The 26,365-nt window shown below is 47.9% G+C and overlaps 1 protein-coding gene across 13 annotated transcripts in view; it reads left to right on the top strand.

Annotated features, from left to right (window-relative positions):
• Positions 1–26,365, top strand: part of MAMLD1 (mastermind like domain containing 1) — a 117,248-nt gene that overhangs the window by 38,173 nt on the left and 52,710 nt on the right. For 12 of the 13 annotated variants that reach the window (XM_060292183.1, XM_060292184.1, XM_060292185.2 and 9 more), the window contains one exon: positions 20,223–20,381. The exons of the other annotated variant lie outside the window; for it this stretch is intronic. In XM_060292183.1, the coding sequence (XP_060148166.1) occupies positions 20,286–20,381 (96 nt within the window). In that variant the 5' untranslated portion in view covers positions 20,223–20,285. The remainder of the gene's footprint in view (positions 1–20,222; positions 20,382–26,365) is intronic. 13 annotated transcript variants of the gene reach the window in all.

Genomic DNA, 26,365 nt, shown 5'->3' with positions numbered 1-26,365 from the left:
GGTGAGTACCTTCACCCTGGAAGGAGCTCCGAGACAGCCAGGTGCTAGCTGGGCGTCACCAGGCCTGGCCAGTGCCCCGTTCCCCTTTCTCAGCCCAAACACCTCTGCCGGGGAAGGAAGCCCAGCCCCGTTTGCTTCACAGAATCACGATGAGGCTCTGAGGCGCCAGCCAAAAGTGTATTAGCACTGACTACCCTCCACCGTCACTCTGGGTTCCAAGCTGGGGCACCAGGTTTTGCAGAGAATGGGAGACCGTTGTCATGCCGGGCGAGCTGGTTACCAGCACCGCCTGTACCAAGGAGCAGTCTTGCCAGCTGCAAGGCCATTTCAGCCTTTGGTGCGCACGGTGCCTCTTGGGTTTGGCCTCCAAGCCAGGTGGGGAGGCTCTAGCCAAGGCCGCTGTGGTGAGCAGGGGCATCGTGAGCAACAAGCTGGACCAGAGGCTGCCCAGAGGCTGTTTGTCACTGTGTCTGGGAGGCTGTCACCACTTCCCACACTGCCCTGATCTCAAGCTTGCCCTACAGACCTGCCCAGTGGGACCCTTTGCTGCCAAGGTGGCTTTCTCTGGCCCATTTCCTTCTTCCCTGGGTCCCAGGAAGCCAGCTGTCGCAAGCTGTCAGAGCCCTGGGAGCAGAAACTGCACTTCCTGACGGGAGAAGCAGGCGGGCCACAAGTGAACTGAGTCCACTTTGTATGACTGGCCTGTTTGCTTCGCACGTCACATTATTTCGAGTCAGATTTAGGGAATCAAATTTGAGTCATTAAAACCATATGATCGGGCTTCACTGGTGGCACAGTGGTTAAGAATCCACCTCTGGGCTTCCCTGGTGGCGCAGTGGTTGAGAGTCCGCCTGCCGATGCAGGGGACACGGGTTCGTGCCCCGGTCCGGGAAGATCCCACATGCCGCGGAGCGGCTGGGCCCGTGAGCCACGGCCGCTGAGCCTGCGCATCCGGAGCCTGTGCTCCGCAACGGGAGAGGCCACAACAGTGAGAGGCCCGCGTACCGCAAAAAAAAAAAAAAAAAGAATCCACCTGCCAATGCAGGGGACACGGGTTCGAGCCCTGGTCCAGGAAGATCGCACATGCCGCAGAGCAACTAAGCCCATGCAACACAACTACTGAGCCTGCGCTCTAGAGCCCACGAGCCACAACTGCTGAGCCCATGTGCCACAACTACTGAAGCCTGTGTGCCTGCAGCCCGTGCTGCGCAACAAGAGAAGCTACCGCAAGGAGAAGCCCACGCACCGCAAGGAAGAGTAGCCCCGCTCACCACAACTAGAGAAAGTCTGTGCGCAGCAACAAAGACCCAACGAGGCCAAAAATAAATAAATAAAATTAATCAATTAAAAAAACAAAAACATAAGATCTAGAACCATATTAAAAGTCAAGGATTGAAAATGACCGCACAGAATGTTCGAAAGCTAATATGGTGTTAATGTGGTCATACTGATTTTCATGGAAGGAAACATAGTCACTCGTAAGGAGGAGGAATTAGCAAATCAGCAGATCAGCGGCCCTGGGATGCTATTTTGTGCGACCCTGAGGCCCATGACCCGACGTCGGAACACCTCAAACAATCCTGACTGTGAAGAAAATCCTGTTAGTTATTCACTGGGGAACAGCGTGTGAAGCTCTCCCCTGTCCTAACACTGTGTCCTCAGCCGGCGCCCTGCCCCTTCCAGGCTCTGGCTGACTCAACCATCCCCCAGGACAGAGACCCGCTCCCCGCCTCGCAGGGCCACCTCCAGACTCAGCCTCTCCCCTTCCTGCATCCCTCAAGGTGGCCTGTCCTTCTCGGCCAGCTCCCTGCCATTCTGCAGCCCTTTGTGTCCTGTGGCCAGTCCCTCCCCTGGTCCAGCTGTGCACCTTGTTGGCAACTAGAGCTCAGCCCAGTGGATGCGGCCTGGGTGGATGGGCTTTGCCTCAGGTCCATATGGAGCTGTGACAACCTCCGCCACTAATTTGATCTCTCCGTCTCTCATAAATAGCCTGACAAGTTTGTTTTTAATCGAACTGAATACTATTCATTGTATTCCAATTGCTATACTCCTTTAGCTACCTCAGGCATCACAAACCCAAGTTTGGAATTTTTGAGGTATGCACTTGCTGGTCCCTATCTTTCTTTCTTTTTAAATTCTTTTATTGAAGTATAGTTAATTCACAATGTTGTTTTAGTTTCTGGTGTACAGCGAAGTGACTGTTATACATATATATATATATATATATATATTCTTTTTCATATTCTTTTCCATTACACGTTATTACGATATACTGAGTAGAGTTCCCTGTGCTATACAGTAGGTCCTTGTTGTTTATCTATTTTATATATAGTAGTGTGTATCTGTTAATCCCAGACTCCTAATTTATCCCTCCCGCCACCTTTCCCCTTTGGTAACCAGAAGTTTGTTTTCTATGTCTGTGAGTCTGTTTCTGTTTTGTAAATAAGTTCGTTTGTACATTTTTTATTAGATTCCACATATAAGTGATATCATATGATATTTGTCTTTCTCTGTCTGACTTGCTTCACTTAGTACGGTAATCTCTAGGTCCATCCATGTTGCTGTGAATGGCATTGTTTCATTCTTTTTTATGGCCGAGTAATATTCCAGTGTATATATAGAGCACATCTTCTTTCTAGTTACTGCAGATGATCAGATCAGCTCTCCTACTTATTCAGGGACCTTGAGAAATCATCTGAGATGTCTTTTTGTTCCCTTGCTCCCGCTTGGCTTCTCTTGAACAGTATTTCTCAGATTCCCTCCCTTCTGTGTAAGTATCACGTGCTTCTTGTTTTGGAAATGCAGCGATTGACACTCACTGGGCGGCTTTGAGCCCAGGGCAAGTCATCGTAAGCCTTCTCTGACCGCTTCGGAGTTTGTTATGGAGGTGTGGCTCTCCCCTCCCCCGGTTACCCAAGAACACTGTTCTGAAGACAGAAGGTAAAGTCAGGAAAGTGGAGAGAGGCATGAGACAGGGAAGAAGAGAAGAAACCCTGTTCCAGGAGCAAGAAACAACCAGTTGTAAGCTCAGAGCTCCAGACCGTCTGGAGAGGCAGCAGCATCGGACAGAAGCAGCCGGGATGCATCTGAGTCAGAGGCGGAGCACAGGGGGAATGTGACCTGAGACAGAGTAGAAGGTAAAGAGACCCCATACCCAGGGAGTCCCGCGCTCGTGAAGAGACTCATTCCCACAGAAGGAGAACCCGGGCTCTTGGGAGAAAAACTTCAGACTTCTTTGCAGAAGAGAATGCCCTTCAACCTGGGAGTGATAGACCAGCTGGTGAGATGGTTCAGCTAGACTAGAAGATGGTGATGGATGAAGGGGTTTGGGAGGCTGCCTGCTCACTGAGGACCGAGGTGAATGACAGGCCTGGGCACAGAGGGAGGGAGAGCATTCTGGAATCACGCAGAACTGCCAAAAAGAGCCATAAACCACCAGATGGGCAGCTACTTCCAAATTTCCAGAAAAGAAATTCCTTAAACTGGATAGCTTATGTGGTTCCAGCCAGCTTGCTGCGGCTCCCTGGGAAAATTGTAGAACATGTTCCTAGAGCAATCGCGAGGGAGTGGGTAGTTAGACAAGAAGCCAGCAAAAAGCGGGTCCGAAACGAAAGCAGAAGGAGCAGGTCTCCCTCAGAGCCGCCACTGGCTCACGGGAGCAGCGCGTCCGGTTAGAATCTTCTCTTCTGCTGGAGGAGCAGGTAGGGCAGAGAAAAGCAGGCAAGTGTTTGGACCTCAGCAAAGCCTTTGGCAGCGGCAGTTGTGGAATCCTCGTTTACAGCCCAGTTACGTGATGTGTGACCAATGAAAGGAGTGAATCCAAAGGCCGTGGATCATGGATTCGTGTCCCCCCTTAGAGAGGGGAGTCTCGAGGCAGGTTTGGCCCTGACGTAGCGCCAGAGGGTGATGAGTTCTCTGTAGCGGGAAGTTAGAATCCAAAGACATCTTGACGAGCTCAAGACTGACATGCGAGATTGAACACGGACAAATGGTAAGGTCCTATATTTGGGTCCTGAATCCATGTGTCCAAGAATAGGATGGGGGAACCTGGGTTTGAGAACAGCTTCTAGTTGACCGTGATCGTGATTCAGCAGTAAGCTGGGCCTGCCGTCAGGGTGACCATGGCCTCAGGCTGCAGCGTCTGCCATGGCCCACTGGGTGTGAAGGCGCAGTGGCTGCCGTGGCCGCCCCTGGAGCCTGGAGCTCCCCACTTCCCATCCAGCGATATACACAAGCAGAGGTCGTCAAGCTGGGGAAAGACAGGCTGATGAGCAGCTTCCAAATTACAGGCAGTGTAACCAGTGACCTCCCCGAGCTGGGACTAGAACCCAGGGCTCCTGATTCCAGCTTCAGAGCTTTGCAGTGAGCGGCTGAGTACAACCCCGCAGGCGGCATCGTAATCTGCCGCGTTCCGAATACCAAGCCTTGGGCTCATTTCATTCTGATTCTTCTGAGTGTATTGACAGATGCTTTGAGAGTTGGAAAACACTTTCATGGAAAGCAGAGACCCTATCGGCCTCTAACTTCCAGTGCCCAAGGGAAACTCAGCAGAGATCCTCTCTCATAAAAAGCAATTTCTTATATGACTATGAAATGAATTTCATGAACCACCATAGGCTTCTTAACCATTAAAAAAAAAACGTTATTAAAACAATACGTTTTGGATATGCACCAAGGTTACAGAGGTAACAGGACTTTACTGAGCCTTAACTTCGCTGCAGTACAAAATGAAAAGTTTGTCTCTTTTCTTATACCTTCTCTACGATTCTCTCATACTTGCTTAGTATAAGGAAAAAGAGGAAGGATGAATCAGTATGACACAGGCAGCTTGATTGGATGAATAAACGGATGGCTGACGGGATGAAAGAACTGCAAAGTCTTGGCACAGAAGTGTTTATTTGGAGCGTTTCTGAATTCCAAATCAACTCTGTGCACATTTGAGCATCAGGAACGGGTGATACTCCATCTGAGTCTTGAGCTCTGTGGGTCTGTAATGGTCTTAGGAATATGCCTTTTAATCTTTAGCTGTTGGAACCCTTAAACCACAGAAATATACATTTGTATTTGACCCACAATGGAGTTAGGTGGTCCTGATTTGGGTTTTGAAGAAATCAGTTTAGAAGAATACAGTAGATAAAATCAAGGAGAAACCAGAACTTCATGTTTCTTGGCTGCCTCCTCAGGTGCACAGAGCTTGAAGCAGGACTTGGTTCGTGTTCCCGAACCTTCTTCCTCCTGGTAAACTAGCACACTGCACAGGGCCCCTCCCCCCAGCCCACCCCACCCCCAGTTTTAAGCTCCAGCCAAGGGCATCGTTTTTTTTCTGACTCAGGGAAGACACTTTTGATCAAGCAAAAATGTCCTATTTGCCCTGGTATTAGCACTTGGGCTTCTGGGTTGGAACAGTCTTTGCTTGATAAATAGGCTAACTTTGCACAGGGCTGGCCGTAGACATCGACTTGTGTAGTTTGAACTGTGGAGATCCGCACTTACTCTCAACCCAAGTAGCCTACCAAAAGCATTCACGTCAGTGTTCCCCTCCAGCTCCAGCTCTTCTAGAAGCCGGAATCGGGCCATGTGTTCAACATTGCTCTTGCCTGTTAGATTGCATTTGTCTTTAATGCCTGCTTCTATGCATTTTGTTAACTGTGTTCTCGAAGGGAAGTGTCTGGGGACCAAACAGCCATTTTCCCACTTTCTTCAGTAACTGGAGCCATTGTTGCCAACTTGTGATAGATAAATATCTTTGAAATTAGATTGTTTCCTCCAAAGCTGATGCTAGCAGCCTTGACTGTTTTCTTTCATTTATGAAATAATATCTAAAATATTTGCAGAGAAGGATTTCCAAGAATGGAGAGAATTTATTGCGTCAGAGTAAGTACTGAAGGCACATTTGCTCCCATCAAATGGGATTTCACATGAAATCTCTAAGTGCAACGGTAAGGTTTTTCTTATTCGAAATCCATCAGGAGAGTGGAATGTATTCAGGAAGGCAATTTTTTTTTTTTTTTGGCTGCGTTGGGTCTTCGTTGCTGCGCGCGGGCTTCTCTCTAGTTGCGGCGAGCAGGGGCTACTCTTTGTTGCGCTGCGCTGGCTTCTCATTGCAGTGGCTTCTCTTGTTGCGGAGCATGGGCTCTAGGCGCGTGGGCTTCGGTAGTTGTGGCACGTGGGCTTCAGTAGTTGTGGCTCACGGGCTCTAGGGCGCAGGCTCAGTAGTTGTGGCGCACGGGCTTCGTTGCTCTGTGGCATGTGGGATCCTCCCGGACCAGGGCTCGAACCCGTGTCCCCTGCATTGGCAGGCAGATTCTTAACCACTGCGCCACCAGGGAAGTCCCCAGGAAGGCAGTTTAAACACGAACTCTTCACAAATCTTTTCTAGCCTAATGGTCTTTATTTAAAAAAAATAAAAATAAAGGCTGCTCTTTTATCTCACTGCTCCTTAGGCCACTTGTTACGTACCCTCCGCTCCCCCGATATGCCTTCTTAGGTAATTTTCTCAGTTGGACCCGTCACAGTGTAGATGGAGACAGAAGGCTGGACCGTGCGTGCAGACCTCGGGGACACCTCTGTGCAATGCCCAGTGACAAGTGCCACATTTCGTAGCCGTGGCCTTCCTTGTTTCCTCCCACTTTCTTTTTAGAGCGCTCTGGACTCTGAGGTTGCTGAATTCTTGAGCCTTGTCCTAATTCATGATGCAGGGCTCTGATCCCCAGATGGCCTTGTTTAGAATCTGGGGGCGGGGGTCACACGCGTGTTTGGCTGAATGTGGAAAGAGGGGACCCCAAACTCTGCCCGGCCCCACTAGGATTCCGAAGGCGGCTGAGGGGCTTTCCAACAGCCGCTGAAGGGAAGTCTGTACGCTCCGGCTGGGGACTCATAGTGGGTGGAGACCCATTGAGGCAGCGCCAGCCGGCAGGGCTCATAGGGTCACCCAGGCCAGACTCTTTCGTCTGTTGAAAGAAAGTGAACCCCGGAGAGGTGAAGCGGCGCGCTCGTCGGCCTTGGCAGGGGGAGGCAGCAACCTCAGTGCTGCCGACACTTTGAAGAGAGGCGGGGTCGCTGGACGGCCTGGGAGGCGGCCTCAGATATTAATTAGGCTCCTTGGGTCAGTACCTTTTAGAATGTGGACCAGAGGGTGAGCGTTAGCTGGGGCGCCTGTGTCCAGCCCAGCCCACCGCAATCTCGGGAGTCAGTGAACCTGACGTGTGGCGTCAACTCTCCCTGCCCATCGTTCCTCATCCAAGGATCTGCCTCATTCCAGTCTCTGCCTTGATTTCCCTCTCTGCTCACGAAGAGGGTTACCTTACAATCTCTAGTTTGCCTCCCAAAACTAAGATTCTAGGACTCTAACCAAGCGTCACTATAACGGGGCGGGGGACAAAAGGGACTGCTTCCTTTTGTTCAGTTCATTTGCTCAGAGGTGCTGAAAGGGGCTGTCTTCCCCCAGAGCCGCTGTCACAGGGACTTTCAGGTTCAAGTTATCATCTGACCCTCATACGGTACACGTGAAAGGCGAAGAGCAAAGGGCATCAGCCCTGCTTTGCAGACGAGGAATCTGAGGGTCAGAGAGTCAATGATTGGTTTAAGATGTGAGTGCAAGCCAGGTCGCCTGGCTCCGGTGTTCAGCCCACAGTTTCTCCCAGGTCACCAGCTACAGACGCTTTGCAAACCTTCACGCGCCTGCTTCGGCCTGCTGTGACAGCTGGCATCAGGGCCCAAGTGGCACACGTTGATAAGTTGTTTGTACACGCTGAAGCTATTGCGTGCCGAAATTGCCACAAAACCAAGCCACTTCCTCCCTAGCCCAGCATCTCCAGTTATTGTACGATAAGTCTAAGGACAGCGTTGTTTAAAAAATCATTTCGAGGGGAAAAGAATCTTGCTTTCATATCTGCCTCAGGGCCACAGCTGAGGGGAGAGCAGGGGCAGGAAGGGAGGCGAGCACCTTAGGTTTTCTCCTCTCTGCTGGCGGTGCCGGAGCCGCCCGAGGGCTGCTGAGCAGAAGCCCAGCTGGATGGCAAGGTAGAGGGGCCAGGCACCCACTGATGGAGACATGATGGACTGATGGACTGATGGAGACATCCCCCACTTAGAAAGGGAGCCTTTCCCCCTGGGCCTCTAGTGCTTGAGTACTTTCTAGGACAGAGAGAGAGAGAGAGAGAGAGAGAGTGTCTCTGTCTGTCTGTGCCTGTCTTTGTGTGTCTCTGTATGTGTGTGCCCGTGTGTATCTGTCTGCATGCTTGTGTGTGTCTGTGTGTGCCTCTGTATTTGTATGTCTTTGTGTCTGTGTGCATGTCTCTGTCTGTGTGCACGTGTGTGTCTATCTGTATGTGCGTTGGTGTGTACATGTGTGACTATGTGCATCTGTGTCTGTGTGCGTACCACCGTGTGAGTGGCGTGGTTTGGCCCTGCAGAGGACACCGGGACAGTTTCCTGACGCCCACCCACCCCCAGGCCAACCGCAACCTTGGTGATCAGCTGTGAGGAAGCTTAGGGGAACTCGGCTTGTGGGCATTCAGCACACAGGAAAGCCAGCACCTAGAAGGGCCGTCTGGACTACCACTTTAAATCCCAGGGCTCTTTCAATTTTCAAAGCACATGATGTCCGGAACAGAAAAAGATGATGCTGAACAAGTTCAGGGAGAAATGAGGTCTTGACGAAACTTGGCCTCACATCACCTTGAGGCTGTTTCTGCTGCAGTCGATCACGTGACAAGATCAGCATTGTTAACCCTGCTGTAAGGCTGTCTCAGTCTGCCCTCATTTCTGTGTGTCCCCAAGTTCCAGAAAACTCTGTTCTCTGCTTGTTGTCATGGATGGACACTGTGTGCTGCTCGGTCTTAGAGTCGAATCCGTTTCCGGGCAGGGCCAGCTGGAGACACAGTGATCCCAGCTGACTTGTTGGTTTGGGCAAGTCTTGTCTCCTTAAAGCAGGATTCTGCAGTCCGAGCCCACTGTATGAGATCGCAGAACATTTGTACTTGCCAGGAAGCCCCAGCCCCAAGCTGATTCATCACTGAGTGGCATGGGACGGTCAGGGGAGTGTGTGGCGGACAGGCATTTGTAACCTCAGTGGCGTGACATCCCAAATCCGAAAGGCGGGGGACTCGGGAGGTCCCTGGCAGTGGCAGCAGCGATGTCAAAATTCAAGTCAACCAGATCTTGAGGTATTATTTCCAAACCAACTTTGTAAGTTGTTTATCGATGACGTGGGTCACTAGGGAAAGGTTGCGGCACCACTGTGTCATTAAGGGAAGAAAAGGCCTGTTGACACCCCATTTCAAAAGGAGCTAGTCCTGCTAAGAGTGCAGGATACAAACATTTTTTTTCTCCCCAAACTTAAAAGATGTGGCTTCATCGTTTCTCTGAAAGGAACAACTTTCTAAAACCCCAAGTTAGATTAAGGAGTGATAATAATTTGGGCTTTATTTAAAAAGCTTAATTAGTATATAATTTACATACCATATAATTCACTCTTTGAAAGTATACAGTTCAATGTGTTTCACTGTTTTGACTTGTCTGTTCTGGACATTTCATATAAATGAAAGCATACGTCATGTGGTCTTTTGCGCCTGGCATCTTTCACTTGGCATGATGTTGTCAGGGCTCATCCACGTTGTAGCGTGTACCAGTACTTCATGACTTTTTATGGCTGCGTAATACTCCATTGTATGGAGAGACCACATTTTGCTTATCCAGTCACCAGCTGATGGACATTTGGGTTGTTTCCACCTCTTGGCTATCATGAATAGCGCTTCTGTGAACAGTCATGTACAAGCTTTGGTGTAGACATGTTTTCACTTCTCTTGGATATATACCCGAGAGCGGAATTGCTGGCCCATATGGCTATTCTATGTTTAACTTATTCTGGAACTGCCAAGCTGCTTTCCAGAATGGCTGCACCATTTACATTCCCACCAGCAATATGTGACGGTTCCAATTTCTCCACATCACTTTGGGCTTTTTCAAGTCAACTTTTACAAATGGAAAGTGGTGTGTTTTAGAATATTGTATTTATTAACACAAGGCTATAATTATATGCCTTGTGGCTCTTGAATACCGTCAAAGCGGTCCTTTCAAACGCACAGAAATATTGAACAATGTGTTACGCCTTCCTGAGGACACATGGGCTCCAACCCAACGAGTCACCAAGGCTCTAGGCTGAGGGTCACGAGTCACCAAGGCTCTAGGCTGAGGGACTCCTTCAAATGGTTCTAGGGCAGCCGCCACCCAAGCTTGAATCCGTTCACACGCAGTGGTAGCTGTTAGACTTCTGTACAGAACCTTGTGTTTTACACATGAAGAAACTCACTCTTCAAGGTTAAGCAGCTTTCCCAGAGCCCCATAACTCATGACCTAGAAGCCAGCCCTCCTGCTTCACGGCCTCTCCTTGGGCTCCGAGGCCCTGACTCTCCTAACATCTAGAAGGCCGGCCTTCTTCACTCTCGACCCACCTGTCTCCAGCCTGGGCTCTGCCTGCCTCTCCCAGGACTGGCTCCCGCTGGACCGGGGCATCTCACTTGACTCCTTACACCTTCACACCAAGATTGCCCGTGGCAGATCGAGATTAGCAGCATCCAGTTCCTTTCGAGCGGGGTCACGTGCTGCGATTACAGCCCAAAGTGCCCACGACTGACGGCAGTGAGTTTCTGGATCTGTTCCCCACAAGGCGTCCTCTGCTGGAGGTTTGGACGGTAGTAGTGGCCTTAGCCTCCTGGCCTGTATTCAGCCCGCCATCAGGCCGTGTGACTCTGCACTAGAGGTCCCTCCTTCCCACTGCTTCCTCTCGCTTTCCACGTGGCCCTGCAGCCCAGTTTTGTCTACAAAAGTTTGTGATGCGTGCTCCACTTCAGAGCTGCTTGGGATCAGAGGATTCCCGGCTGCAGCTTCATGGGGCGGACAGGGTAATAACGGTCCAGAATAGGGCGTTCTCTAAGTGCCGAGAGCCAAAGCCAGCCCTGGGCTCAGAACGCTCTAGCTCCTAGTAATCCAAACAAGAGAGGATCCTTCACGACCAGAGAGTAAACAAGCCCCAGAGCCCCCGGAGGGAGCCCTCCCTGGCACAGGCCAGCCCTCCGTGGCATCCACGCCTTTGCTATAGAAAGATTTTTATCCCCAGTGTATGAGTGCGCTAGGGCTGCCGTGGGAAAGTTCCACAGACTGGGTGGCTTAAACCGTAGACAAGAATTTTCTCACGGTCTTGGAAGGTAAAGTCTGAGATCAAGGTGTCAGGAGGACTGTTCCTTGCCGTATGACAGCATAACTCCAGTCTTCACGTGGCCTTTGCCTGTGTGCGTGCCCCTGTGTCCAAATTTCCCCTTTTTATAAGGACACCCGTCATACCGAATTAGGGGCCCACCCTACTCCAGTATGACCTCATCTTAACCAGTCACATCTGCAATGACCCTATTTCCAGATAAGGTCTCATTCTGAAATACTGAAGTTTAGGACTTCAACACATGAATGGGGAGGGGGAGACACAATTCAACGTTAACACCAGTGTACACGTCTGAAGACAGATTTGAATTATTTTGCCATCGACATTACCTTTACCCGACTAGATGGGTTCGATTCCTCTGTAAGCCCATTTGAAGTCCAGAGATCTTTTGGCTTTTTCTTTGGTTTGGAAGCTAAATTTCACCCTTGAAAAAATGAGGACCTAATATCCAATGTCTTCTATCCTGACCAAAACTATGCCCAATAAGCCAGAGACCCAGGATGGGACATCGTGGTCTCAGAGACTCCTTTGGCAGTGGCAGAGCAGGACCTGTCTCGTCACCTCATCTGGGGAGCGCAAAGGAAGAAGCAACTAAGATGGGGGATGCACTCGGGGATGTGGGGTGCACCCAGCTTGGCTTCACAATGCAGCTCACCTTTATACCTTCCAGTCCGAAGCCCGAGGCTCTTTCTGCTGCTTAGTTCCTGGGGGGGCAGGGGACTGGGACTCTTTTGCACTTGGAAAGGTTTCAGTCCTTCAGTGTTGCTCCATCCTCACGCTCGGCTTGCCTCCTTGCCAAGCGCCTCTGATTCGGTTCTTCGTTTCCTTCCTCTGTCACGTCCAGACTCGGGGGGCAACAACGTAGATCTGACCCCGACTGGCACTTTGACGTGGACGTCAGGCGTCTGGCAGAATCACAGGTCTGGGCAGCAAGAGGTCCAGTAGTAGAGGCTTTGGCTCAGATGGAGAGGGGTGAGCCAGTGACAACCCTGGGGGCCCTCGGGTGCCTCCAGAGCCCAGGCTGATGGGGCAAGAGAGACTGCCCTCAGGCCTCTGCTCCGAACCTGAAGTGTGAGTACAGCCCTCACCCACCGCGCTCCCCACATGAACAGGCTCCAGAGCCCCAGAGCAAAGCCTCTCCCTGGAGCATCCACTTACCTGATGATGGGTGGCGGGGAGGGGCATTTTCTTTCTGTATTAAACCTGACACGGATATAGAAAACTGAATTCACATGGACGTCTGAGGGTGAAATCCGAAGTGTGTACGGCAGATGATTTGGGGGTTCACCCACAGTCCTGGATTGTGCTTGGCGGAGAAACATTGCTGAGGATTGGTTTCTTTTTATGGGGGATATAGGCTTCCTGTTCAGGTGTTCGTGGATGCTTCTGGCGGGGGGGAGGTAGCACACCCCTGCTGTGGCAGGAAGGTCTGCCCAAGGGCTGTTTCCCAGGCCCAGATTCATCTCCAGGGAAAGAGGAAACGATATCATAGCCACAGAGGCTGGTGTGCCGACGGCAGGAGACGCCTTCTGACTTGGACCAAACAAAGTCAATTTCCAGGCAAGGAACTCTCACCTGCGTTTCCGCTGTTGGCCACGCTCTCCAGCCCTGGGCCCAGCCAGTATCCAAACTCGGCGATGCGGTGCTGAGTCAGTAGGCCGCTCCTGCAGACCAGAGCATCAGGCCCTTATCCTCGGAGCTCTGGCTGCTACCTCTACCTGTCCTCTCTACATTGGCTGCTGGGAACCGCAAAGGGGCGGGTCAAGAAATCAGTAGAGTGGAGTCTTTAAGAGCCAAAGCGGCGTTTTCTTTTTTTAATTTTGCCTTTTTTTCCTTGGAGCTAAACGGGTAGCTTGTTTGGTATTGGTAGGTTTTGTGTTGCCAGTGCTAAAATGAGATCTGGGCCTCCATCCCTCACACAGGCTCGAGATGCTGGGCCAGGGAGTTAGTGACGCTTCAGCAGCAAATGAGGTCTCCTTTTTCCATCTTTATTTGGGTGCACTGTATATTATATGACATTTTGTCCTCGTTAGGGTGTCTAGTTTTTGAGTGTGGTCACAGCTGAGGCCTTGGGCTTGGCCCCTGAAACACTCAACAAAGATTTGGGTGGGACTTGTATTTTCAAGAATAAAAAGGTCTGCACAAACTTCTGTACATTGCTTGAGAAAAGAATGCCACTTGGGGGCTCCCCTGGTGGCGCAGTGCTTAAGAATCTGCCTGCCAGTGCAGGGGACACGGGTTCGAGCCCTGGTCCGGGAAGATCCCACATGCCGTGGAGCAACTAAGCCCATGCGTCACAACTACTGAGCCTATGCTTTAGAGCCCAAGAGCTACAACTACTGAAGCCCATGCGCCTAGAACCCGTGCTCTGCAACAAAAGAAGACACTGCAACAAGAAGCCCATGCACCACAATGAAGAGTACCCCCACCCCGCTCCCCGCAACTAGAGAAAACCCACGCATGAACGAAGACCCAAGGCAGCCAAAAATAAATACATAAGTAACTTTTTAAAAAATGCTACCTTGTACGTGCCCCAGAAGCAATAAGAAGAATGTGTCCCCGTGGGTCTGGACACTGAAATCTTTTTTGAATAGAAGTTAGCTATTCTTTTATGAAATAATTATAGATTCACTGGAAGTTGCAAACAGGGTACAGAGAGGCCCTGGACTGTATCAAAACCAGAAAATTGATATTGCTGCAGGTTTTTCTGAGGACATAAATTTTCATTTCTCTGGAATAAAGGCCCTAGAGTGCAAGTGCTGTGTCATCCTACAGCTGCGTGTTTAGTTTTACATTTCCCACCAGCAGTGAGTGGTCCAGTTTCTCCACTTTCTGACCAGCTTTTGGTGTTCCCACTGCTGTTTATTTTAGCCATTCTGATAGGTAAGTAGTGGTATCTCATTGTGGCTTTAATTTGCAATTCTCTAATGGTTAATGATACTGAACATCTTTGTATGTGCTTATTTGCCTTCCGCAGAAACTCTTCAGTGGAATGTCTTTTCATGTCTTTCTCCCATTTTCTAATTGGGTAGTTTGTTTTCCTACTGTTGAGTTTTTGAGATTCTTTATATATTCTAGATACTACTCCTTTATCAGATAGGAGGTTTGCAGATATTTTCTCCTAGTCGTGTTTTTCATCCTATTCACAGGGTCTTTCACAGAGCAAAAGATCTTACTTTTGATAAGGTCTAATTTATCAATATTTCCTTTTATGAGTCACACTTTTGCTGTCAAGTCTAAGAAAGAACTTTTTGCCTAGCTCTACATCCCGAAGATTTTCTCCTACCTTTTTCTAAAACTTATGTAATTTTACACATTTAACTATATGGTCCATTTTGAGTTAACTTTTGTGTAAGGTATGAGGTTGAGTTTGAAGTTCATTTTTTGCCTATAGATGTTCAGTTCTTCCAGAACCATGTGTTCAAAATGCTACCATTCCTGCACTGAATTGCTTTTGCATTTTTGTCAAAAATCAGTTGGGCATATTTGTGTGGGTCTATTTCTGGAATCTCTGTTCTGTTCCAGTAATCTATGTGTCTGTCCCTCTGCCAACACCACACCATCTTCTCTAATGCAGTCATATGATAAGTCTTGAAACCGGGTAGGTTGATTCCTTCCACTTGATTCTTCTTTGTCAAAATTGTTTCAGCTCTTCTACTTCCTTTGCAATTTCCATAAAAATTTTAGAATAATTTTGTCTATATCTGCAAAAAATCGTGCTGGGATTTTGATAGGAATTGGTTACAGCTGTATATCAATTTGAGAAAAATTGACATCTTTAGAATGTTGAGCCTTTCATTCTGTGAACACAGAGTATCCCTCCATTCGTTTAGATCATCTTTGATCTTTCATGAGTGTTGCATAGCTTTTAGCATGCAAATTCTATGCGTGTTTTGCTTGGCTTTCACCTAAGAAGTTTTTGAGCAATAGTAAGCGGCATCGTATTTTTAATTCCAGCGCCCATGTGTTAATTGCTGGTATTTATAAGTGCAATTGATTTTTTTAATTTATTTATTTATTTTGGCTGCGCGCGGGTTTTCTCTAGTTGCAGCAAGTGGGGGCTACTCTTCGTTGCAGTGCACGGCTTCCCACTGCAGTGGCTTCTCTTGTTGTGGAGCACGGGCTCTAGGTGTGTGGGTTTCAGTAGTTGCAGCACGTGGGCTCAGTAGTTGTGGCTCACGGGCTCTAGGGCAGAGGCTCAGTAGTTGTGGCGCACGGGCTTAGTTGCTCTGCAGCATGTGGGATCTTCCCAGACCAGGGATCGAATCTGTGTCCCCCGCATTGGCAGGCGGATTCTTAACCACTGCGCCACCAGGGAAGTCCCAGAGCAATTGATTTTTTTTTTTTTTTTTTGTGGTACGCGGGCTTCTCACTGTTGTGGCCTCTCCCATTGCGGAGTACAGGCTCCGGACGCGCAGGCCCAGCAGCCATGGTTCACGGGCCCAGCCGCTCCGCGGCATGTGGGATCTTCCTGGACCGGGACGCAAACCCATGTCCCCTGCATCGGCAGGCGGACTCTCAAGCACTGAGCCACCAGGGAAGCCCACAATTGATTTTTATATGTTGATCTTGTATCCTGAGAACTTCCTGAACTTACATTTAAGTTCCAGGAGTTACTTTGTAAATTTGTTAAGATTTCCATGTAGACAATCATATCACCTATAAGTATAGTTTTGCTTCTAATATGTATGCCTTTTATTAGTTCTCTTGCCTTAATGAACTAGCTAGAACTTCCAGTACTGTGTTTTTGTTTTATTGAGATATATTTGACACACAACATGGTGTAAGTTTAAGATGTACAACATACCGATTTGATACAAGCAGTGAAGAGAGCAGATATCCTTGCCTTGTTACCAATCGTGGAGGGAAAGCATTCAGTCTTTAATCATTAAGTGTGAAGTTAGCTGTAGATATATTGTAGATGTTCTTTATCAAGTTGAGGAAGTTCCCCTCTAGTTCTGGTTTTCTGAGAGTTTTCATCGTGAATGGGTGTTGAATTTTGTGAAGTCCGTTTTCTGCATCACATAATACGGTCATGTGATTTTAATTGAACTTGTGGTTTTGAGATAATTGTAGATTCACATGCAGGTGTAAGAAATAATGCAAATAGGGCTTCCCTGGTGGCACAGTGGTTGAGAATCTGCCTGCTAATGCAGGGGACATGGGTTCGAGCCCCAGTCTGGGAGGATCCCACATGCCGCGGAGCAACTAGGCCCGTGAGCCACAACTACTGAGCCTGTGCGTCTGGAGCCTGTGCTCCACAACAAGAGAGGCCACGATAATGAGAGGCCCGTGCACCGCGATGAAGAGTGGCCCCCACTTGCCACAACTAGAGAAAGCCCTTGCCCAGAAATGAAGAACCAACACAGCAAAAATAAATAAATTAATTAATAAACTCCTACCCCCAACATCTTATTTTTTTAAAAAAAAGAAAGAATGCAAATAGATCCCATGTACCCTTTAGCCAGCTTCGCCTAATGATAACATCTTGCAAAACTGTAGTATAATATCACAAGCAGGGTACAGTCAAGGTACGGAACATTTCCATCTCCACATGAATCCCTCATTTTGCCCGTTTATGGACACATCCACTTCCTTCCCACACCAACCTCCTCCTTACCCTTTGGCAATGTCTAATCAGTCCATTTCTATAGTTTTGTCATTTTAAGAATTATATAAATGGAATCACACAGTATGTAAGTTTGGGGGGGTTGCCTTTTTTTTTCACTCAGCGTAATTCTCTGCAGATTCATCCAGGTCATTATATATATATCAACAGTCGTGTCTTTTTTTTTGCTGAGGAGTGTACCGTGGTATACAGGTGCCAGTTTGTTTAATCCTTCGTTCATTGAAAGATTTCTGGGTTGTTTCCAGTTTGGGGCTATCATGAATAAATCTACTATAAACACTTGTTTACAAATTTTTGTATGACTACAAGTTTTCATTCCTGTGGGATAAATACCCAGTAATGCAACTGCTGGGTCATGTAGGAGTTGCATGTTCGGTTTTTAAGAAAGTACCAGTTTTCATTCCCTCCAACAATGTATGAGTAATCCAGTTTCTCCCGTTGTTGCCAGTATTTGGTGGTATTGATTTTTTTTAAATGAAGGTGAAATTCACGTAACAATTCAGCGGCATCAGTACATCCACAGTGTACTAAGCCATCACGTATTACTTCAACTTCTTAAAAATTTGGTAGATTGTTTTATAGTCCAAAATATGTCTATCTTGGTATATATTTCTTGGATGCTTGAAAAGAATGTAAATTTTCCTGTTTCTTGGTGGAGTGTTCTATAAATGTCAATTAGATCCTATTAGATGGTGGTGGTGTTGCGTTCTGTATCTTGCTGATTTTCTGTCTAATTGTTCTATCAACTGTTGAGAGAGGACATTGAAGTCTCCACTATAAATGTCAATTTCTCCTTTCAGTCATGTTCACTTTTGACCCTTTTTCCGTAATGTAATGCCCCTCTCTGTGCCTGGTAATTTTCTTTGTTCTGAAGTTACTTTATCTGGCATTACTAGAGCCACCCCTGCTCCTTTTTTTTTAAATTAACAATTGCATGTTTTTTCATCCTTTTACTTTTCATTATATTTGAGGTGAGCATCTTGCAGACATCATATAGTTGGCTTATGTTTTTTTATTGACTCTGTCAATTTCTGTCTTTTAATAGGTGTATTTAGATCCTTTTCACTTAATGTACTTATTGATGTTAGTGCTTAATTCTGCCAATTTATTTTTAATTTCTGTTTGCTCTCTATTTTTGTTTCTCTATTTTCTTTTTCCTGTCTTCCTGTGGGTGACCTGAATATTTTTTAGAGTTCCATTTGATGATTCATGTACAGTGTTTTGCATGTTTCTTTTCGTATACCATTTTTCTTGCTGGCTCTAGGTATTACATCGTATATAAATAACTTATAAGCATCTACTGATGTCAACATTTTACCAGTTCAAGTGAAGTATAGAAACCTTACCTCTCTTTCCACTGCTTTACCACCCTCCTCTGTTTATAATGTAATCGTTAACTATTTCTCCCACATACATTTAGAACCACAGCACTGTTATAATTGGTGCTTCAACACCAAACATAATTTAGAAAACTTGAAAGGAAAAGGAAAGTCTATTCTATTTACCCATATTTTTTCTCTTTCCATTGTTCTTTCTTCCTTGGTGATGTCCAGAATTTCTTCTTTTATCATTTCCTTTCTGTTCAGAGAACTTCCTTTAGTCATTCTCTTAGGAGAGGTCTGTTGTTAACAAAGTCTTTTAGTTTGCCTTTTTAGTTTCCCTTCATCTAAGAATGTCTTGATTCCCCTTCCATACCTGAAGCATATCTCTCAGCACTTATTTAGATCTTCTGTTTTAGCTGACTTCCTCTGACAATGCTCTGGCAGGGAAAGGGGGAGCACACTCTCTCATTTCTGCCAGGTAGCTATAGAAATCCAGGTTCCCCACTTAGCCTTCCTTGACACCGGGGAGGTCGGGGCTTCTCATTACTGCTGGGCAGTGGTGACAGTTCCAGCTCCCCACTGGGCTTCCACTAATGCCACCCTGGCTGGGATAGGTAGGAGTGCCTCATTACTGTTCCCCATGTGATCTCCACTGACACTGGAAGGGATGGGATGTGGACCTATTACCGCTGTGCCGGGGCAAAGGTCCTGGCTCTCTGTGAGGTCTCTTCTAACACCACCCTAGCAGGGACAGGGAGAGATGACTCATCACCGCTCTGTGGGAGTGGATTCTAGGTCCCCAGCTGGCCTTTACTGATGGGGCTGGGTGGGAACACCCTTTTTTCTATGGTGTTTAGCTGAATTAGAGTGGTTCTTGTATAAAAGTTTTCGGTCTTGGGAGGCTGCCCCTCTCCCAGTCCTTTGGCTTTTGCTGGAGCCTTTTTGTCTCTGTTCATCGGTACTTTGGATTGTTGGCTTCCGGTCCTGATCTGGGATCTACGAGGCAGAATGAAAACCCAGGGAGCTCGCCACCGCGGTGTTCCTTAGGGCCCAAGGTCCCTACCAGCCTGCTTTCTTCTCTCCACCTTTCAGGGTCTTCTTATGTTTGTTTTATATGTAATGTCCAGAGGTTTCGGTTGTACTCAGTGGGAGAATTGGGAAAGTACTTCTCCATTTTTCCAGAGCCAGGCATCTGGACATGGAAATTTTAGACCTGGTTTTGTACTGCCAAGTAGATCTATGGGAAGGAGAGCTTCCCTCGCATATGAATGTCTTAGCAGAGCTCCTATTCCACGTCTACATTGTGAGAACAAAAAGAAATGAAACAAAACAAAACGAAAAAAGTCCGCTGTACCTGGGTTTGCACGTGTCCGCTCATCTGTCATGGAGGGCATAAATTGGGGCAGCCGTGATGGCAGCCAGCTCGGTTAGTTTTTTGTAAACCAGTGCACCAGGTTTTCATGAGCCCCTTCCGACGTCCATTGCTTCTTTCCATTGACTGTCAGGTTATGACCTGTCAGCTCACTTGGCTGGGTGCTAACGGGCAGAGTGGGGAGTTGCTCCTTCTATGGGCCAAAGGCTTCAGTAGAGCTGAAGGGGCAATAAGCCATCACGTGATCCAACCGCCATGGTTTTCATATTAAAAAAAAAAAAAACAAAACCTGTGTCAGAAAACAGAAAAGCCTTTCCCCAGATCTCACTGCGTACCACACAAGCAAAGGCAGACCCAGGAGCCCCATTCCCTGCCTTTAAGCCCGCTGTTATTTAAGGTACATTGGGCTGCTTCTCCACCCATCCCTCAGCTCTCCAGTGAACTTCACTCTGCCCCATGGCCAGGGACTGCGGTCTCATCCCAGCCAAGTGCCTCCCAGAGGTGCCCTTCATCCCTGGAGGTGGGAGGTGCTCCATGAGGGTGGTGGGGTGGGAAGAGAGACAGGAAAATGAACGTGGCTGACTCCACCTAAACCTGTCCTCAGAATGCAAGTCTGTGATTCACGGGGTCAATGGTCTCATCTTCATATCTGAAAGACAGTGTACTTTTTGTCTCCCTAAGCCCTGTGTCTAGGTCGTTTGGGAAGCGCCTTGGAGAGTCAAGAATAAAATTGCAGGTCAAACAATGGATGACTGGAAAAGTCGGCTTGTAATCAAGAGCATGCTTCCCCATTTCGGCATGGTGGGAAATCGTCAGGAGCCCAGAAAGCTCCAGGAATCGGTCAGACAATGGGCTATCGGGGGGAGGGGGGTTTTGAATGCTTCTAATCTTATACTTGAACGTAATATGTGTTATTGAAATTCTCTGTGCGAACTTGGTGGCAAGCAACCAACCCAAAATGTAAGGCACTGAAATCTGACCTAGAAGGGATCTAGGAGATGAGCTGACCTTGCCCCTTGTGAGTTTTTGGAAGAGCAGGAAATAGAGTCCAAGGTTCCATGTGGATTCCCAGTCCAGCTCTCTCTGCACTGCACCTGTTCAACTGGAAAGAGATGAAGGGTGAAAAGGGAAAAAGACCTACTTTTTACCTTAATAGAAACCGGGAATGTGGGGATGACAGGAACTAGATATATTATATTAGCTTCCTAGTACCACTGAGAACAGGAAGCCGGTGAGTAGGGCACAGAAAGCTATTCCCATTCGATTCTCTGGCCCTGATGTCCTTTCAAAAACTCATTTGACAAATTTCTGCTTTCTTCCCTTGGAACTCAGATGTCATCCATGGGTCCGAAACTCAGGGTTAGGGATTCCAGAGAGCCATTGGTTGGTTGAATCTGACAATAAAAGCCTGCAACCTCGCCAGTCTACCAGGGTTAGCTCAGTTAATAGGAGGTGCCGCAAACACAATGGCTGTTATCTCAGTGTATTAGGTCCACAAAGGAGTGGCTCACTTAATCTCTGCAATTAATAGAGCAGAGAGGAAATGGCTCTTCTAGACCCGTGGGTCTGCTTCCTTCCCGTTCAGAGAACTGGGAGCTGGGGGCTCTGAGGTAATGTCATTTCACATAACTAGAGGGCCTGGCTTCTCCAATTCCAAGGGCAATCCACTTTCAGTAAGTCAGTTTTCTATTTAGTTGAGGATTCTGATCTGTGCACAAGTGTGCGGGGACATTGTTGAAATCCTGTTGCTGTCTTTTGCCCTGGTTGTCTACCACCAACAATGTACTGAAAATGTGGTATCCAGTTGAGGCATTTACAAAACTTTGTTTACTGGAGTTCCAGCTCTCACAGAGATGGCAGAAAGATGGGATGGCAGAGAGGGAGCAATTTCTTTGGCCTGTCCTGCCAGCCGTTCCGCCAGGCATCTTTCCATGGCAATCTCTACCCTCCATCCTAATTACCCTTTTGAGTTCTTGCTTCTCTTTTATGGTCAAGAACTAAGTCAGTGAAGGAAAGCCTCTAGGTAATGCGTCCAGAGTTCATGGTCAGTTTCAACAGGACTTGCAGTTTCTCCTTTGTTTCACGCTTGTTTCCAACCCTAGGGGAAAAGACTGGGTGGGTTGTAGATGCAGGATCCTCTTCCCCTTCCCCCCATGTGCCCCACCAACACCCTTTTAAAAAGTGTGACCAGTAAGTAATCGTTTTGGTTTTGATAAGTGTAGATCTCAGCGCAGGATGGGTTTTTCCTAGAACAGGTTCTTAGAGCTGCCACCCGTGCCCTCACTCTGGAGAAGCGGCCCTTGCTCACGCCATTTCCGGGCTAGGCTTCTCTTTGTAGGTGGCCTTCAGAGTCCTTTGTAAGTCTTGCCAAAAATTCACATTCATTGCTTTAGAGTCACACCTCGGTCTTGATCAAAATCAGCCCTTCTCCCTCCTCCGTGGCACACCTTATTCTCCGCCAGTGGCTCAGAGTGAGCTGTTTCTGAAAAGCCAAGCTGTCCTAGAAGACCATGGATTTGTCCCGGTGGAGGGGATCCAAAAACCAAGGCTTGGGCTCCGAAAGGTCAAAATCACATTCATCTTCTTGGAAGATGCACATGGCCTCTGAGGAGCTGACACCTAGGGCACCCGCTCCCTTGGCTCTGCCTGATGGGTATGCTGGGAGCCAGGCACTGCTGATGCAGCCAGTTCTGGTTTGAACAGTTCCTGGTTTGAGCACAGCTGACTTCTCGCAGCTGGTCAATCCCTGCAGCTTCAAGGAAGGTACCTGGTGCCCACACGGAGCTCTGCTCCACACGCTGAGTGGCTCAGCAGCCCCGTGTTTGTGGACAGACGGACAGATTCAAAGCAGAATGGCCAGTCAGTTCACCATGACACCTGCTGTCCGTATAAGTTAATACAGGGCCCAGGACGGCAGCAGCAGAAAGCAGTCCTTTGTGGGAGCTGGACTGGCACCTCCCAGGTGTGGCCTGGACTGGATCTCGGCTGTTTCCAATGCTTGCTCTCCCTCGGGTGCTTTTATAACATCCAGGGATGACAACCCACACCCCAGCCCCAGGAAACTCTGTGCCTCTGGAAGCAGTTCCCTAGCTCCACCCTCCCTTGTCCTGGCAGCATCCTCAGCATAGAGGTCTGACACAGACATTCAGCTTACCTGTTTTTTTTTGTCCTTTCCCAAGAGACAGACTAACAATAACAACAACAAAAAACAAATTTCAAGTCAAGTTTTGTTAATAAAATTATATCAGTCCCAAAGGAGAGTTCTTTGAAACAGCCCTGGGATTTACATGTGAAGTTTTTTTTTAACATCTTTATTGGAGTATAATTGCTTTACAATGTTGTGTTAGTTTCTGCTGTATAACAAAGTGAATATACATATATACATATACCCATATCTGTCCCTCTTGGGTCTCCCTCCCACCCTCCCTATCCCACCCCTCTAGGTGGTCACAAAGCACCGAGCTGATCTCCCTGTGCTATGCGGCTGCTTCCCACTAGCTATCTACCTTACGTTTGGTAGTGTATATATGTCCATGCCTCTCTCTCACTTCGTCCCAGCTGACCCTTCCCCCTACCCGTGTCCTCACGTACATTCTCTACATCTGCGTCTTTATTCCCGTCCTGCCCCTAGGTTCATTAGAACCTTTTTTTTTTTTTTTAGATTCCATACATATGTGTTAGCATACAGAATTTGTTTTTCTCTTTCTGACTTACTTCACTCTGTAGGACAGACTCTAGGCCCATCCACCTCACTACAAATAACTCAATTTCGTTTCTTTTATGGCTGAGTAATATTCCACTGTATATATGTGCCACATCTTCTTTATCCATTCTTCTGTCAGTGGACACTTAGGTTGCTTCCATGTCCTGACTGTTGTAAATAGTGCTGCAATGAACATTGTGGTACATGACTCTTTTTGAATTATGGTTTTCTCAGGGTATATGCCCAGTAGTGGTATTGCTGGGTCATATGGTAGTTCTATTTTTAGTTTTTTAAGGAACCTCCATACTGTTCTGCATAGTGGCTGTATCAATTTACATTCCCACCAACAGTGCAAGAGTGTTCCCTTTTCTCCACACCCTCTCCAGCATTTATTGTTTGTAGATTTTTTGATGATGGCCATTCTGACCGGTGTGAGGTGTTACCAATGGCATTTTTCACAGAACTAGAACAAGAAATTTTACAATTTGTATGGAAACACAAGAGACCCCAAATAGCCAAAGCAATCTTGAGAAAGAAAAACAGAGCTGGAGGAATCAGGCTCCCTGAGTTCAGACTATACTACAAAGCTACAGTAATCAAGACAGTATGGTACTAGCACAAAAACAGAAACATAGATCAGTGCAACAGGATAGAAAGCCCAGAAATAAACCCATACACATATGGTCACCTTATCTTTGATAAAGGAGGCAAGAATACACAATGGAGAAAAGACAGCCTCTTCAATAAGTGGTGCTGGGAACACTGGACAGCTACATGTAAAAGAATGAGATTAGAACACTACCTAGCACCATACACAAAACATAAACTCAAAATGGATTAAAGACCTAAATATAAGGCCAGACACTATAAGACTCTTAGAGGGAAACATAGGCAGAACACTCTATGACATAAATCACAGCAAGATCCTTTTTGACCCACCTCCTAGAGAAATGGAAATAAAAGCAAAAATGAACAAATGGGACCTATTGCATAGCAAAGGAAACCATAAATAAGACAGAAAGGCAACCCTCAGAATGGGAGAAAATATTTGTAAATGGAGCAACTGACAAAGGATTAATCTCCAAAATTTACAAGCAGCTCATGCAGCTCAATATCAAAAAAACGAACAGTCCAATCCGAAAATGGACAGAAGACCTAAATAGACGTTTCTCCATGTGAATTTTTGAGAGTCCCCTTGCAGGAAAACGTGCGTCTGATGTGACGATTTTTCTTGGCCTAAGACCAGGGCCCAGGACACCTGATTCCAGTCTTGCTTCTGCTCCTAACTAGCCGTGGGGCTTTGTCCATCCTTTGCCCACTCTGAGGACAAAGATCAAATGAACCAGGAGTAAGAATAGCCACCTTGAGTTGAGTGCTGACTAGGCGCTGCGCACTTGCTGAGCATTTGGGCTGCCTTATTTCCTGTAATCCTTAGGATAACCCTGAGATGAAGAGGTTAGCTGCAGGAAACTGAGGCTCAAAGAGGTTAAGCAACTTGACAAAGTCACAGAGACAAGGTGCAGCAGAGCTCAGAGCCTGCTTTCTTCACCACTGTGCTCTGCTGCCTCTTGGCTCTGAAGCATGTTGAAAACCACAAAGCTCCAAGCACATATCAGGTGGGAGCAGTTGTCGTAAGAAAGTGCAGCACCCTGTCAGCATTTGTTCATTCACTCAGCAGCCTGATGGCTTAATGACTCGTGGTCTGGAGTTTTACCTTTTGAACACTCGGGCATCCACCCAAGCTTAATAAGGCATCCAGTCTCTGCAGTGAGTGTATGGAGTTTTAACAGGAGGCAGAATGTTTGCTCCCTCCTTTTGAAGTTAAGATCTCCGCTCCTCCCCCAGCACGGTGAGTGGATTGATTACTAGTGCACGAATCTCTAAAATACTAGCACCCCAGATGGGAGCGCTTCAGAGCCCACGTGGAATTGGAGCCCAGTCGTCTCCGTCTCAGTCTGCACCCAAAGTTGCGAAGATTCCCCAGCTCTGGGCAGCCGCCTATTCCGTTCATAAGGCAGCTCCAGAGAAAATGGAGGCATTAAGGGCATTAGACGTACAGTCGGAGAAGGAACGGGATGCTGCGCTCACGGCGCACCTTCTGTGTGTCGTCATGGGATGATAACGAATGGCTGACTCTCTAGTTACCATGAGTTGGCATGTCCAGTCTTCCTTCCGACCTTCCCAGCCGTTGCCCCTCTTTATGGATGAGGACACTTAGATCCAAGAAATCCAGTGACTTGTAGTAAGATGCTCATGGCGAAGGTGGGGAGCTCTATCAAGGGTCCCCATTCGGGTGGCCCGAAGTGCAGCCTGCTTTCCACCTGCAGTATGACCTAAACCAACGACTCACCCCTTCTTCTCCTTCTTGTCACCTCGAGTGCAAATGGAGCTGAGGAAGGGGCAGAAAGGAGTCCTGTCTGTCCCTCTGCTTTAGACTGGTGACCTTAGATATGCCCAGTAGGAGGAGGGCCGTTCACCGGCTGCCGTGGCGTGTGATCAGGTTGGGGGTTTGTGCCCCTCATCCTCGAAAGCACACACTTTTCTTTGCAAAAAGCACAGGGGACTCAGGAGACCTCAAATTTCATTCCAGAGCTCTAACTAGCACTTTGTGAGCCCTTGGGTAAGTCCCTTTGCTCCTGAGGTCAGAGGGCCTGCATATCTCAGGCCTCCTGCCACATTTCCAGGGTTCCTCCTGTGTGCCCAGCCCTGTGCTAGACCATGGGCTACAGCAGCTCCCAGTCAAGGGGTAGGTAGACTCTTCCCAGGCTTCCTGCACTGGGAACAGATGTGTGCTACTCTGTAGTTCTGCCTGTCCTCCTCGGAAGCCGGGAGGAGAGGATGGCCAAGTGGCTCTCTTGTGCACGTTCTTTTGTAGACAATAGCTCGTCTACTCCTGTGACACAGAGACTAATATTTCCACTTCACCGGGGAGGAGACCGAGGGACTTTCCCAATGTTGCGCGGGCAGTAGGTTGGAAATTCCGATCTCAAACCCAGGTGCCCTGACCAGCATCGTCCACTGCCCAGCCTGTGAGCCGAGAGCCAGGCTAATTAAAACCCCACAGGGAGTAGGGACAGCCAGCCAGGACCTGGGCTGGGTTGTGTAAACAGCTCTCTTGGAA

Source organism: Globicephala melas, chromosome X (assembly GCF_963455315.2).
Source record: "Globicephala melas chromosome X, mGloMel1.2, whole genome shotgun sequence".
NCBI classification, from domain to species: Eukaryota; Metazoa; Chordata; class Mammalia; order Artiodactyla; family Delphinidae; genus Globicephala; species Globicephala melas.
Note: the sequence above shows the minus strand (reverse complement) of the source record. Positions and strands in the feature narration are given on the sequence as shown.